This window comes from Leptodactylus fuscus, chromosome 3 (assembly GCF_031893055.1).
Source record: "Leptodactylus fuscus isolate aLepFus1 chromosome 3, aLepFus1.hap2, whole genome shotgun sequence".
In the NCBI taxonomy this organism is placed as follows: domain Eukaryota; kingdom Metazoa; phylum Chordata; class Amphibia; order Anura; family Leptodactylidae; genus Leptodactylus; species Leptodactylus fuscus.
The window spans coordinates 241,832,200-241,846,418 of NC_134267.1; the positions used below are offsets into that span (position 1 = coordinate 241,832,200).

The window sequence follows — 14,219 nt, forward strand, 5'->3', positions numbered from 1 at the left end:
CGGCCTCCACTCTCTGTATCTGCCCCTGAGGACTATCGGAGACTTGGCAGAGCGGACTCCATCCACTGCGGGCTCCTCTGTGACCGGTTAGGGCTCCATCCTCACCACATTGCTATATACATATTTGTATTTCTTGCTGTATACTTGTATAAATGTCTTCTGTAATTTTAGAAGTAAATAATACAGGAGTAGATTGTTCTCTCTTGGACGTTTGTCATATTTTAATCATCTTCAGTCACCAGCTGAGCCCCGGTCTAAATCCAGAGCACATTGAGATGTATTGTAGTGTACTGTATATAAGGAGGGGGAGATGCAGACATCTGCAGCCTTGTCCTCTGCTCTACACCATGTCTCATGACCCTGCGCTCTATGACCCCCTGCTCCTGCTCTGTGTTATATTGGGGTACACAGTCATATCTGGGGGTGTTACGTACAAGTCTCCTCTCCCAGCACACACTATGACTGTCCTGTTCCTTGTCCTGGTTCTGTACGTGACACATTGTAGGTCCCAGAATCCACCACCAGCCTGTGATCTGCGCCTGGTGAGGACCATTGAGGACTACGAATATTTCCAGGACGGAGACGTCATTATCGGAGGAGTTTTCACCGTCAATTATTTTATTAACCAGTTGGTGGTCGACGGTTTTCCCTCTGATTACTTTTGTTTGAGGTAAGTGTCATGTCTGAGGTCCACACCTTAAGGACTTTCTGAGGTCCACATCTTCTGAACTATCTCAGGTCCGTCCACATCTTCTGAACTATCTCAGGTCCGTCCACATCTTCTGAACTATCTCAGGTCCGTCCACATCTTCTGCACTTTCTACAGATCTTGGTGCAGATATAGTGGAATGAGATTCAGAGTTACCGTTTGCAGCTTGGTCTTTGTGTCTCCTTTCTTCTTGCTCTATTGTATGGAGAGGAACAAGCTCAGACACTAATTATAACTTTCATTGAGGTTTGGACTGAGATTTGGTCTCGTATAGCATTCCTATTGTTGTGTATAGGCCGATCCTGTAATCTGTAGGGGGGAGGGGGAGACACATTACAAGTACTGAGCGCAGAGCTGCAGATAGTGTGTAACAGCGCTGCATTCATTGTATATACAGTCCTATGAAAAAGTTTGGGCACCCCTCTTAATCTTAATCATTTTTAGTTCTAAATATTTTGGTGTTTGCAGCAGCCATTTCAGTTTGATATATCTAATAACTGATGGACACAGTAATATTTCAGGATTGAAATGAGGTTTATTGTACTAACAGAAAATGTGCAATATGCATTAAACCAAAATTTGACCGGTGCAAAAGTATGGGCACCTCAACAGAAAAGTGACATTAATATTTAGTAGATCCTCCTTTTGCAAAGATAACAGCCTCAAGTCGCTTCCTGTAGCTTTTAATCAGTTCCTGGATAAAGGTATTTTGGACAAACAATTCAAGTTCAGTTAAGTTAGATGGTCGCCGAGCATGGACAGCCCGCTTCAAATCATCCCACAGATGTTCAATGATATTCAGGTCTGGGGACTGGGATGGCCATTCCAGAACATTGTAATTGTTCCTCTGCATGAATGCCTGAGGATTTGGAGCGGTGTTTTGGATCATTGTCTTGCTGAAATATCCATCCCCGGCGTAACTTCAACTTCGTCACTGATTCTTGAACATTATTCTCAAGAATCTGCTGATACTGAGTGGAATCCATGCGACCCTCAACTTTAACAAGATTCCCGATGCCGGCATTGGCCACACAGCCCCAAAGCATGATGGAACCTCCACCAAATTTTACAGTGGGTAGCATGTGTTTTTCTTGGAATGCTGTTTCTTTTTGGACGCCATGCATAACGCCTTTTTTTTATAACCAAACAACTCAATTTTTGTTTCCAAAATGAAGCTGCCTTGTCCAAATGTGCTTTTTCATACCTCAGGCAACTCTATTTGTGGCGTACGTGCAGAAACGGCTTCTTTCTCATCACTCTCCCATACAGCTTCTATTTGTGCAAAGTGCGCTGTATAGTTGACCGATGCACAGTGACACCATCTGCAGCAAGATGATGCTGCAGCTCTTTGGAGGTGTCTGTGGATTGTCCTTGACTGTTCTCACCATTCTTCTTCTCTGCCTTTCTGATATTTTTCTTGGCCTGCCACTTCTGGGCTTAACAAGAACTGTCCCTGTGCTCTTCCATTTCCTTACTATGTTCCTCACAGTGGAAACTGACAGGTTAAATCTCTGAGACAACTTTTTGTATCCTTCCCCTGAACAACTATGTTGAACAATCTTTGTTTTCAGATCATTTGAGAGAGGGCTGTCCATGCTCGGTGACCATCAAACTTAACTGAACTTGAATTGTTTTGTAGAAAGAAATGGTCCAAAATCCCTTCATCCAGGAACTGATTAAAAGCTACAGGAAGCGACTAGAGGCTGTTATCTTTGCAAAAGGAGGATCTACTAAATATTAATGTCACTTTTCTGTTGAGGTGCCCATACTTTTGCACCGGTCAAATTTTGGTTTAATGCATATTGCACATTTTCTGTTAGTACAATAAACCTCATTTCAATCCTGAAATATTACTGTGTCCATCAGTTATTAGATATATCAAACTGAAATGGCTGTTGCAAACACCAAAATATTTAGAACTAAAAATGATTAAGATTAATAGGGGTGCCCAAACTTTTTCATAGGACTGTATATATCACAGTCTATCCTACAGATCAGTATTCGATACATTGCCATCCACTTCCCATAGAGTGCCATGCAGAAATAGTGCCAGGTTGTGCCCACAGAAATAGTCAAAGTGGCCCCAGGATAATAAAAAGTTGTAGAATTTTCCAATATATTTTCTGTATCAAGTCCTTGAGGTTTTCTAGATTTCTGCTTGTGTTCATTCTGCTTCATTCTAGGTGATATAAGTCTATGGTCATGTGATATACAGATACACATGACATCACATGACCATGGACCGTATATCCCATGACCATGGACTGATTTGTATCCCCTGGAATTAAGCAGAATGGACACAACAAGCAGAGATCTAGAAAACCTCAAGGAATCGATACAGAAAGTACATTGGAAAATTGCAGGACTTCTCATTGTACAAACAGTAACATTTCTCAGAAACTGGACAACCCCTTTAATTCCCCATTATGAGAATCTGAAGACAGAAAACTAACATTTTGCCAGAAGTATTCCGAGCCTTTATTCGGTACTCGGTTGCAGCAGCTTTGGCAGGGATTACAGCCTTCAGTCTTCCTGGATATGAAGCTACAAGGTTGGGACTCCTGGGTTTGTGAATTTTTTGCATTTTCAGGTTTCGTCAGAGATTTTTGATTGGGTTCAGGGCTCTGGCTGGGTCACTCGTGGACATTCATAGAATTGAACTCCTATGTTGTCTTGGTTGTCTGCTTAGGGTCATTGTCCTGTTAGAAGGGGAACCTTTGGCCCAGTCTGAGGTCCAGAGCGCTCTGGATCAGGTCTTCATTAAGAATCTCTCTGTACTCGATCCTACAACTCTGACCCTCACCCCAACTTCCTCAACCACACAATATTGCCACCACCATGTTTCACCATAGCGGTGACTTTGGGTAGGTGATGAGCACTATATGGTCTGCTCCAGACATAATGACGTAATGTGTAGAATTGAGTCCAGAAAGATCAATCTTGGTGTCATCAGACCAGAGAATCCTGTTCTTCTCACAGAGTCTTCTAGGTCTTGTTTTATTCTTGTTAATATTTTGCAAACTCCGGTGATTTTCACGTGTCTTTTACTGGGGAGAGGTTTGTTCCTGCCCACTCTGCCGTAAAGCCCTGGTTGGTGGAGGACCGTAGTGATGATTGACCTTCCAGAAATTTTTACCAGGATCTTTGAAGCTCGGCCAGAGTGACCACTGGGTTCTTGGTCACCTCTTTTGCCAAGGTCCTCCTTAAGTTTGGTGGGGTGGCCAGGTCTAGGAAGAGTCTTGGTTGTTCCAAATTTCTTCCATTCAATTATGATCAGAACAACCAGCCATGAGAACATCCCTTTACAATCACAGTCATTCTTGTCTGACAAATGGTATAATTATTAGGGCTGAGCCGATCTTGAGATTTCAGGATCGATTTTAAAATCTGATTTCCGATCATTTTCCAGCCAATCCCGTTCGTGAAATTTGCTCGTTCGCTGATCAGAATCCAGTCTTTTCTGATCCCGATCGCTCAACCCTAGTCAATGCTTCTTTATGGGAAAAGTCACTTTTAGGGTTGAGCCGATCTTGAGATAACCTCCGACCTCGATCCTGCTGGAAAAGATCGGGATCGGAATTCCAATCGCGATCGTGAAATTTACTCGATTGCCTATCTGAATCCGATCTTTTCCAATCCCGTACGCTTAACCCTAATAATTATACATTGACATTTAGTTACTCTTACAACATCACGTGGTCGATGATTATACCATCTATGTCAATGCCAAAAACTCTTAGCAAAAAACTTTTTAGTACCTTTGCTTGGTTTCTTAATTTTACACTTTGTTGGGACCACGTTTAAAGGTTTCTCATGTTGTACCACCAAAACATAATTTATTGTCCCCTCGAGTAGCCCTCACATAATGTCCCCTGCCCCTCAATGACCATAGTTACAACACAAAGTAATTGTCATCTAACACCGTTCCCATGGAGTTGCCTTCAGGTTCTGGCTAAAATGCGGGAATGTCCTACTACCATAGTGTCCATACCAGGACCTCACAACCATAGATTCTGGTGTAGATGAACTATTTGCCCTATGTTTAAAGCCTGTCCTGATAAAGATCAGAAAAACCAGTGACACTTATCTTTGGAAATTGCTCTGTTGGCTCGATGAGATGTGGATTTGGGTGGATTATGTTTCATTGCTTAGACCCATCTGGTCCAAAGTCTATATGTGTATCTTCCCTAGGAAAAGTATAATATTTATGTTTTGTATCGGACCAACCTTCTTTCTCACACTATCACATATAACATTTTCTGTTGTCTCCACAGACCCATACCTCAGTATTACAAGGATCTTCTCACTTTCCGTTTTGCCATTGAGGAAATAAACCAAGATCAGACAATCTTACCCAATATCTCCCTGGGATATCACATATATGACTCCTGCTCTGATAGTAAGAAAGCTGTGAAAAGTGTCCTCCAGATATTATCAGGACCCGGAGTGACCGTCCCCAATTATTCCTGTACCGGGCAGAGGAACGTAGCTGGTTTTATAGGAGATCAGGGATCAGCGACGACAGTGTCCATGGCCCAGATACTGGCAATATACCGATACTCCCAGGTAGGTGGAACCTCAAAACCTCAGTCTCAATGGAGAACCACAATACCAGCGTCAGTTCCTCACTTGCATTTTGACTAGGGTTGAGCCGATCTTGAGATTTCAGGATCAATTTTAAAATCCGATTTCCGATCATTTTCCAACCGATCCCTATCGTGATCGTGAAATTTGCTTGATCGATGATCGGAATTTGATTTTGCCTGATCCAGATCGCTCAACCCTAACTGTCTATTATATATACATTAGGGTTGAGCCCATCTTGAGATTTCAAAATCCGATTTCCGATCATTTTCCAGCCGATCGCGATTGTGAAATTTGCTTGATCGCCGATCGGGATCTGATCTTTCTCGATCCCGATCGCTCAACCCTAATTTTGACTGGCACTTTCAAGGCTCATGTCCAACTCAATTCAAGAAAAGTTACACAAGAGAACAAAGATCATATATCAGAAGGTGAACGTTACACAGGTCAGTGGCTCCTCATTTCCTCGGTCTTAAAAAACCAAGCTCACCAAATTAGAATTTTCATCCATGTTGATGTCACATCATAGTGGCCACGTGCATGTGACGTGACCTTGCTTGGATGCTCTACATATATAGAACTACATAAAAACAATTAGAAGATCTATCTAGGTGGGAATTTTACCTACCTCCACTGTTTAATTAAAAAAAAAACACACCTTTAGACAACCTGTTGCCAACCTCTTGTGGGTCTGCTGAATCTTATCTCCATAAGGGTCGGTAGATATCACTTTCTTGAATATACGCCCATTGTATTCATGTCATTCATGGCCTTTATGTCTTCAGACCTTTCTGTTACTGACTCAGAATTGATATGTCTTCTACAATAATGACCCTTAGTTCACTCTGGCCTCAGATTTGACGTTTATGGACATTGTTCCAAGTGCCAAGCTCTTCCTGGTCCCCTAAAGATTTAGCTATTGCTTTCTGTACATGGTATGTCCTTTCTCCCTTGATAGTGATGGGAGATCTATCTTGGCTTTGCAAGTTTTGGTTGAGACAACCTGGTTTGGTCCAAACCAGAAATACTATTTGGGGACATCGTGCTCATGTGATTACATATTATTTTATATCATTGGTATTTGTAGATCAGCTACGGAGCAACAAGTTCAAGTCTAAATAACCGAAACTTCTACCCAACTTTTTACCGGACTAGTCAAAGTGCCAGGATCAGTTATTTGGTGCTATCTAAGATGATCAAGTTCTTTAGATGGACGTGGGTTGGGATTATATCCTCAGAGGATGACAGCGGTAATGAGGAGATTCAGATGTTGACGCAATATCTGACCATAGATGGACTCTGTGTGGCCTACACCATTAAAGTGAAATATCAGAAAAGCAACATCTTAGACTTTGATAGGAGAACCATGAAGACGATTAGGACGTCATCAGCCCAGGTTATAATCCTGTGTGGGACATATACTCCACTCCTTGCAGATTGGTTACGTGAAGTACGAGATGTTCTCCGGGATAAGACTCTGGTCTTCGGGCCTGCTTTTGCTCTAAATACATTTGTTATGGAACATCACCGAGAAGCATTTCATGGTAGTTTGGCTCTTGAACCTTCTCCTCTGCTGATACCAGACATGAGAAGCTTCTATGAAAGTTTCCAGACCATAAGTCATCCAGAAGATAAGTTACTGGCTCATATATGGTTGGTGAACCTGCACTGTTTATCCAGATATCCTCGAATGAATAAACACCATCAAATTTTATATAATGTAACTCTTCATAACTGTACTGGCAGAGAACGGGTCACAGATTTTTATAGTTTTCAAGGTAATGGCCTCTATCACCAAGTGTATAAAGCTGTGTATATATTGGCCCGGGCTCTACATGATCTTCACATGTCTACAGACCGATGGTCTACTAAGAAAATCAGTCTTTTTCATAGAAACAAGCACCGGGTAAGATCTGTGAGGGACAAGTCTCAAAGCATATATAGTCATGGAAAAACAAAGTCCACCCACTTGGAACGCTCTACTTTTACATATCAGGATATAATAAAATCCATCTGGTCTTAAAGGGAGTCTGTCACTAGAACCCATCATATCAACCCAACCCTGAAGATAGATAGATTGGGGTCACAGGAATCAAGCAGTGTGAATCGTTGCTTCCATTGTCAAAATATCACAATTTTAGTTAAATGAGTTATTTAGAGTAACAATGGTGTTGGCATTGCTCAGAAGGGGTAAACGACAAGGCCCTCATTGCTCCAGAGACGTGTCCTCTTTTGGTCGGTGATTCATTGAAATCACGCCCATGGATCTGAGAATATCACAGACACCAGCAAGGGGGATCATTTGAAATTATTCGACCTAAATATTTCAAATTGTTCCGTTTTTAAGGGTTTCGCCAATAAATTGGAGTAACTAAAGTTGAGGACTGGTAATGTAGGCCAGGTCTGTATAGACATGGACAACCCAACAGCTTCTTCATTGTCCATTGATTTCACAATTGGTCTTAGGAGATTTCATCATCTGGGTTGTCAGTGACCCTTTATGTGAATGTTTTCCTGGGAATAACCAGACTCACTTCCATTCTTACAGATTCCCTGGTATTTGGGAAACCGGAGAGATGAGGCAGGAAATCGTCTCTTCTATGAAAATGGAGATTTTGTCAACCAATTTTCCATTGTGAATTGGCTCGGGTTACAGAATGGAACACTTCTAATAAAACATGTTGGTTCTACAAGAACATCACAAACTCATCCAACATTTAATGTGAGAAAGGAGAAGATCTTTTGGAAGAACAGCGTCAACAAGGTGAGATGGGTAACAAATGGTAAACTGGTACATGGTTTGGGGTAAAAACAAAATCCAAAAACATCCCTGACCCTGGAATTGTGGTAATGATTGTTAAGTGACGTGATGTAGGGAATTGTACAGGATTTCATCCATCAGGTCAACTAGGAAAAATTTCCATTAATTTTTTTACTCATTCATAGATCAAGTTCAAACCCACTATTAGTGTTCTGGCAAACCAGCTCGCAATGAGTCGGATTCATTCCAAATATTCCAAAATTTTTACTGAAACCAAACAATTTGTGATTAGGGTTGAGCCGCTCTTGACTTTTCAGGATCGATTTTAAAATCCGATTTCCGATCATTTTTCATTTGAACCCGATCTCGATCCCACCTAAAAAGATCACTCAACCCAAAATGATTTGTGATAAATTATTGTTCTCTGGGATCTCCATAAAAGATGGAGGCCCAAGGGAGGTGACAAAAGTAAAAAAGATTTATACTCATTTTCCCACACCTTTTTTGGGTCTCTGTCTTCTACCTCTGTGCCATGACACTCAGCATGCCCATGTTACCCTTGAGAACCACTTACATGCCTCATGGTTGACCTTGGACGTGTGATGTAAGAGAAGAGTCACACATGCCGGGTCTGGCACTCTTCTGAGACATCACAAGGTCACAGGAGGAAGAAACAGATTCCACAAAGTGCCAAAAAGGTAAATATAGTTGTTTAAAAACTTTTTGTATATTTTTGGGCCTACTCCTATTGTACTCTTAGATATGAAGAAACCTTCAGTATAATAATTTCAAGTCTGGTTCGAACAAGTCTGAATACCAGTTGGAACGAATCTTCAGAGGTTCACCCATCCTTACCCACCATACACCACTTATACAATGCAGAAAATTATCTAAATTCTCTAAGATGGTTCATGTTATATGGTGGAAGAGAAGGTAAACCATGAATGGAGACAACTGGGGCAAGCATGAAGACCTTTAAAGGGATTCTACCATTAAAAACCATTTTTTTCTCGAAAGAAAGGCTATTCTTCTCCTACCTTTCCATGTCTTCTCCACCTCGCCATTCAGTTAAAATCCCGTTTTTCGCCAGTATGCAAATGAGTTCTCTTGCAGCACTGGGGGCGGACCCCAGCGCTCAAACAGCACTGGGGGTGTCCCCAATGCTATGAGAGAACTCTCCAGCGCCGCCTCCATCTTCTTCCGGGGGTTGGCTTCAAACTTCTAGGGCAAAGCCGACTGCGCATGCCCACAAGAAAATGGCCGCTTGCATGCGCAGTTGGCTTCGCCATAGGCCAGAGACCTAGAAGAAGATGGAGGCAGCACTGGAGATTTCTCTCGCAGCATTGGGCCCGCCCCCAGTGCTGTGAGAGAACTAATTTGCATGCCAGTGAAAATGGGATTTTAACCGAACGGCGGGGCAGAGAAGACATCTAAAGGTAGGAGAAGAATAGCCTTTCTTAAGGCTATTCCGTTGTGTCAACGAGAAAAAAAAGGTTTTTAATGGTAGAACCCCTTTTGGCTTTATTCACATGACGGTAAGAAATGGCAGTATGATGGATGTTTAGAATGGCCGCCCATGAATCTCTATGGGCTTTTTCATATGTAAGTTTTTGACAGACTGCTTTTCACAACTGTCCAAAAAACCACGCTCTTCTTTTGTTAGTGTTGATGGCCATAAAGATAGTCATGTGAATAGACGCATAGACATTCAAGGGTTTTACAATGCCCAGGAGTCACACAGCCGATATTTAATATCATGACTAAGACGCACCAAATGCATCATCCAGGAGCAGCCGCAATGGTAAATTCCCAGTGTTGTCTATTTCCTAGATCCCCACATCTCAGTGTTCAGACAACTGTTCACCAGGAACCCGGAAAGTCTCCAAGTCCAGGATCTATTCCTGCTGCTATGATTGTGTCACCTGCTCCCCGGGAGAAATCTCCAACTATACCGGTACAAAAATTCTAGAACTATCTCATCTGCGTCAGGTTTTAATCCTAAAATATTAGTGTTATTATTTATGCATCATGAGTGGATATTTTTTTTAAACTATTCACCTGCAGTAAAGTGTCCAGCTAAAGCAATCTCCATCTGGAGGTCCTACAATAAAAAGACTTTCCAAGGAATCTCCATCTTGAGGTCCTACAGTAAAAAGACTTTCCAAGGAATCTCCATCTGGAGATCCTACAGTAAAGATATGTCACAAGAAATTTCCATCTGAAGGTCCTACAGTAAAGAGACTTTCCAAGGAATCTCCATCTGGAGATCCTACAGTAAAAAAGACATCCCAACCAATCTCCATCTGGAGGTCCTACAGTAGAGAGACATCTCAAAGAATCTCCATCTGGAGGTCCTACAGTTGAGAGACATCTCAAAGAATCTCCATCTGGAGGTCCTACAGTAGAGAGACAACTCAAAGAATCTCCATCTGGAGGTCCTACAGTAGAGAGACATCTCAAAGAATCTCCATCTGGAGGTCCTACCATAAAAAAATATCCGAAGAAATCTCCATCTGGAGGTCCTAGAGTAGAGAGACATCCCAATAAATCTCCTCCTGAAGGTCCTACAGGAAAAAGACTTTCCAAATAATCTCCATCTGGAGGTCCTAGAGTAGAGAGACATCCCAAGCAATCTCCATCCCCCAACTAACAAAACTCATCATGAAGTTCCTTGCTTCACCATAATGGGAAAGCCAATGAAGCTAAGTTTATCTTCTTGATCATTTATTTCTAACAAAATCTTCCCAATCCCATTCCAGTAAAGACTAATTTTTGGCAGAAAAATAATATATTGTGTTGACAATTGACCTTCATGAGATATCTCACAAATCTTTATATTTACCAGACAGTGAAACCTGCATGAAATGTCCAGACCTGGATTGGCCCAGTGAGAAGAAGGATCATTGTGTCCCAAAGCAGCTGGAGTTTCTCTCCTACACAGATGACACACTAGTCCTGGTTATTTCTCTGGTTTCTTCTGTCTTTTCTTTCCTTACCTTCATGATTCTTATTACTTTTATATTGTACCAAGACACGGCCATCGTGAAGGCCAATAACAGGAACCTCAGCTTCCTCCTCCTGGTCTCCATCATGCTGAGCTTCCTCTGTGTCTTCTTGTTCCTTGGACATCCAGTGAACCTCACTTGCATGCTACGTCAGGTCTCGTTTGGAATCCTCTTCTCAGTGGCTGTTTCTTGTCTCTTGGCCAAAACCATCTTGGTTTGCATTGCTTTCAAAGCCACCAAGCCAGGAAGTTCCTGGAAACGCTGGATTGGAAGCAAGTGGTCTAATTCTTTGGTGATGTTCTGCTCATCCATCCAAGTAATAATCTGTGTGGGTTGGTTGAGTCTAGCGCCCCCCTTCCCAGAGCTGGACACATGGTCCTATCAGGAGAAGATTATTGTGCAGTGTAATGAAGGTTCTGTGATGGCCTTCTACTCTGTCCTGGGCTATATGGGGGTTTTGGCTTCTGTTAGTTTTATTACAGCTTTTTTAGCTCGGACATTACCGGACAGTTTCAATGAGGCCAAGTACATCACCTTCAGCATGCTGGTGTTCTGTAGTGTCTGGATTGCCATGATCCCGGCGTATCTGAGCACCAGAGGGAAGTACATGGTGGCCGTGGAGATATTCGCCATATTGTCCTCAAGTGCGGGACTTTTAGGGTGTATATTCTTCCCAAAATGCTTCATTATCCTATGGAGGCCAGAACTGAACTCCAGAACACAATTACTACAGGTGAGAAACAAGTAACCTCGCTTGACCAAGTTTCCAATCTGTTTAAGGACACCAAACATCCCATGAAGCCAAAACAACACAACATCTCACCAAATAAAGAATTGACAAACTGGTTGATTGTAAGATTAATTAATGGTAATTTTCTTTGCTTTGCATGTGGAGAGTTCTGACCATCGGAGGCTTCAGTAGCTCCATTCTGGAAATAGAAGGTCAGAGCCCTGACAGGAGTATGGAGTAAGATTTAGAGGAATCACCAAGTGTACACGACTAGGAGTAGAGAACAATATTCAGTATTATCAGTGTGAAAAACATCAAGAGGAAAGAACCGAATATAAGAAAGAGTATCTGTGTCTATGTGGTTATTATCACTAGAATATTCTAGTCCATCTATACAGGGCGAAAATACGGGAAAAGAGACCTGCACAAAGTAATGCGGAAACCATAAAAGCATCGATAATATCCCCTGTAGATAGTGAGACAACAAATATAAACGGGGTCAGAGCCTCAGAGGAGCAGAATAAAGAGTCTGAGGAACAAGGAAAGAAACAATGTCTAGAAAAAGAGGAGAAAGCCAAGGAGAATAGAAGAAGAGCCGGGAAGATCAGAATAAGGGTAAAGTAAGCAACCCCCATAGAAGGGGCGAATGGAACACACCATAGAAATAAGATGATGTGTAGGTGACTGAGACACCTCTATAGTATGAAGAACCTATAGGAGATGTCACCAAGTCATATTAGAAAGAAAGGGCTACAAGGAAATCTCATTAAAAAGTTACAAATTAAAAATTAATTGGGGTTTTTACATAAATATACCAACATTTCTGAGATCTTTTACCTGCCCAAGTTTCACCAAACTACCCTGGACCCTTCCCCTAGACAATTGTGTAAGAAATTAAACCTCTGTCCTCAAATTTGGGGAAATATATTTTGCAGTCAAGCCATAGTATTGTACCCGAAGGATTCATCTGAAGCGAAGTCTGATGGAGTCTTATATATTCCTGATTCTAAGGGCTGTAGATGATCCTGGTTTATACACAACTAGAGATGGGCGAACCCCCTAAGATTTACTTTGTTTTGGGATTGGGAGGCTCGAATTTAAGATTTACTTTGTTTTGGGATTGGGTGGCTCGAGTTTAAGATTCACTTTGTTTTTCGGGATTGGGTGGCTCAGGTTTAAGATTTACTTTGTTTCGGGATTGGGTGGCTCAGGTTTAAGATTTACTTTGTTTCGGGATTGGGTGGCTCGGGTTTAAGATTGACTTTGTTTCAGGATTGGGTGGCTCGGGTTTAAGATTTACTTTGTTTCAGGATTGGGTGGCTCAGGTTTAAGATTGACTTTGTTTCGGGATTGGGTGGCTCAGGTTTAAGATTTACTTTGTTTCGGGATTGGGTGGCTTGGGTTTAAGATTTACTTTGTTTCGGGATTGGGTGGCTTGGGTTTAAGATTCACTTTGTTTCAGGATTGGGTGGCTCAGGTTTAAGATTTACTTTGTTTTGAGATTGGGTGGTTCGGGTTTAAGATTGACATTGTTTCGGGATTGGGTGGCTCGAGTTTAAGATTGACATTGTTTCGGGATTGGGTGGCTCGAGTTTAAGATTCACTTTGTTTCGGGATTGGGTGGCTCAGGTTTAAGATTTACTTTGTTTCGGGATTGGGTGGCTCGAGTTTAAGATTCACTTTGTTTCGGGATTGGGTGGCTCAGGTTTAAGATTCACTTTGTTTCGGGATTGGGTGGCTCAGGTTTAAGATTTACTTTGTTTCGGGATTGGGTGGCTCGGGTTTAAGATTCGCTTTGTTTCGGGATTGGGTGGCTCGGGTTTAAAATTCACTTTGTTTCGGAATTGGGTGGCTCAGGTTTAAGATTCGCTTTGTTTCGGGATTGGGTGGCTCGGGTTTAAGATTCGCTTTGTTTCGGGATTGGGTGGCTCGGGTTTAAAATTCACTTTGTTTCGGGATTGGGTGGCTCAGGTTTAAGATTCACTTTGTTTCGGGATTGGGTGGCTCAGGTTTAAGATTTACTTTGTTTCGGGATTGGGTGGCTCGGGTTTAAGATTCGCTTTGTTTCGGGATTGGGTGGCTCAGGTTTAAGATTCGCTTTGTTTCGGGATTGGTGGCTCGGGTTTAAGATTCGCTTTGTTTCGGGATTGGTGGCTCGGGTTTAAAATTCACTTTGTTTCGGAATTGGGTGGCTCAGGTTTAAGATTCGCTTTGTTTCGGGATTGGTGGCTCGGGTTTAAGATTCGCTTTGTTTCGGGATTGGATGGCTCAGGTTTAAGATTCATTTTGTTTTGGGTTGAACAAGTTAGACTAGAATTGGAAGTGACATTATTATATTCTTTGGTCTTTTCAGATCCCAGAGTACAGTAAGAGGAGGCCGAGGGGAGGTGAGGTCTCCTCACGGTATCTGATGGTCTCTTGATCTCCTTG

The 14,219-nt window shown here is 42.1% G+C and overlaps 1 protein-coding gene across 1 annotated transcript; it reads left to right on the top strand.

Annotated features, from left to right (window-relative positions):
- Positions 1–347: 347 nt before the first annotated feature.
- On the top strand, positions 348–14,211 carry LOC142198677 (vomeronasal type-2 receptor 26-like). The gene is made up of 8 exons (XM_075269705.1): positions 348–403; positions 506–670; positions 4,984–5,275; positions 6,381–7,199; positions 7,842–8,057; positions 9,885–10,008; positions 10,900–11,792; positions 14,143–14,211. Exons 1-8 carry the CDS (start codon positions 348–350, stop codon positions 14,209–14,211), a joined length of 2,634 nt encoding a protein of 877 aa, XP_075125806.1.
- The last annotated feature ends 8 nt before the right edge of the window (positions 14,212–14,219 follow it).

Coding starts and splice junctions, on each gene's coding strand:
- LOC142198677 (XM_075269705.1), top strand. CDS start 348: ATGTCTCATGACCCTGCGCTCTATGACCCCCTGCTCCTGCTCTGTGTT. Junction 7,200..7,841: donor TTCATAGAAACAAGCACCGG/GTAAGATCTGTG, acceptor CCATTCTTACAG/ATTCCCTGGTATTTGGGAAA. Junction 10,009..10,899: donor AGAAATCTCCAACTATACCG/GTACAAAAATTC, acceptor TATATTTACCAG/ACAGTGAAACCTGCATGAAA.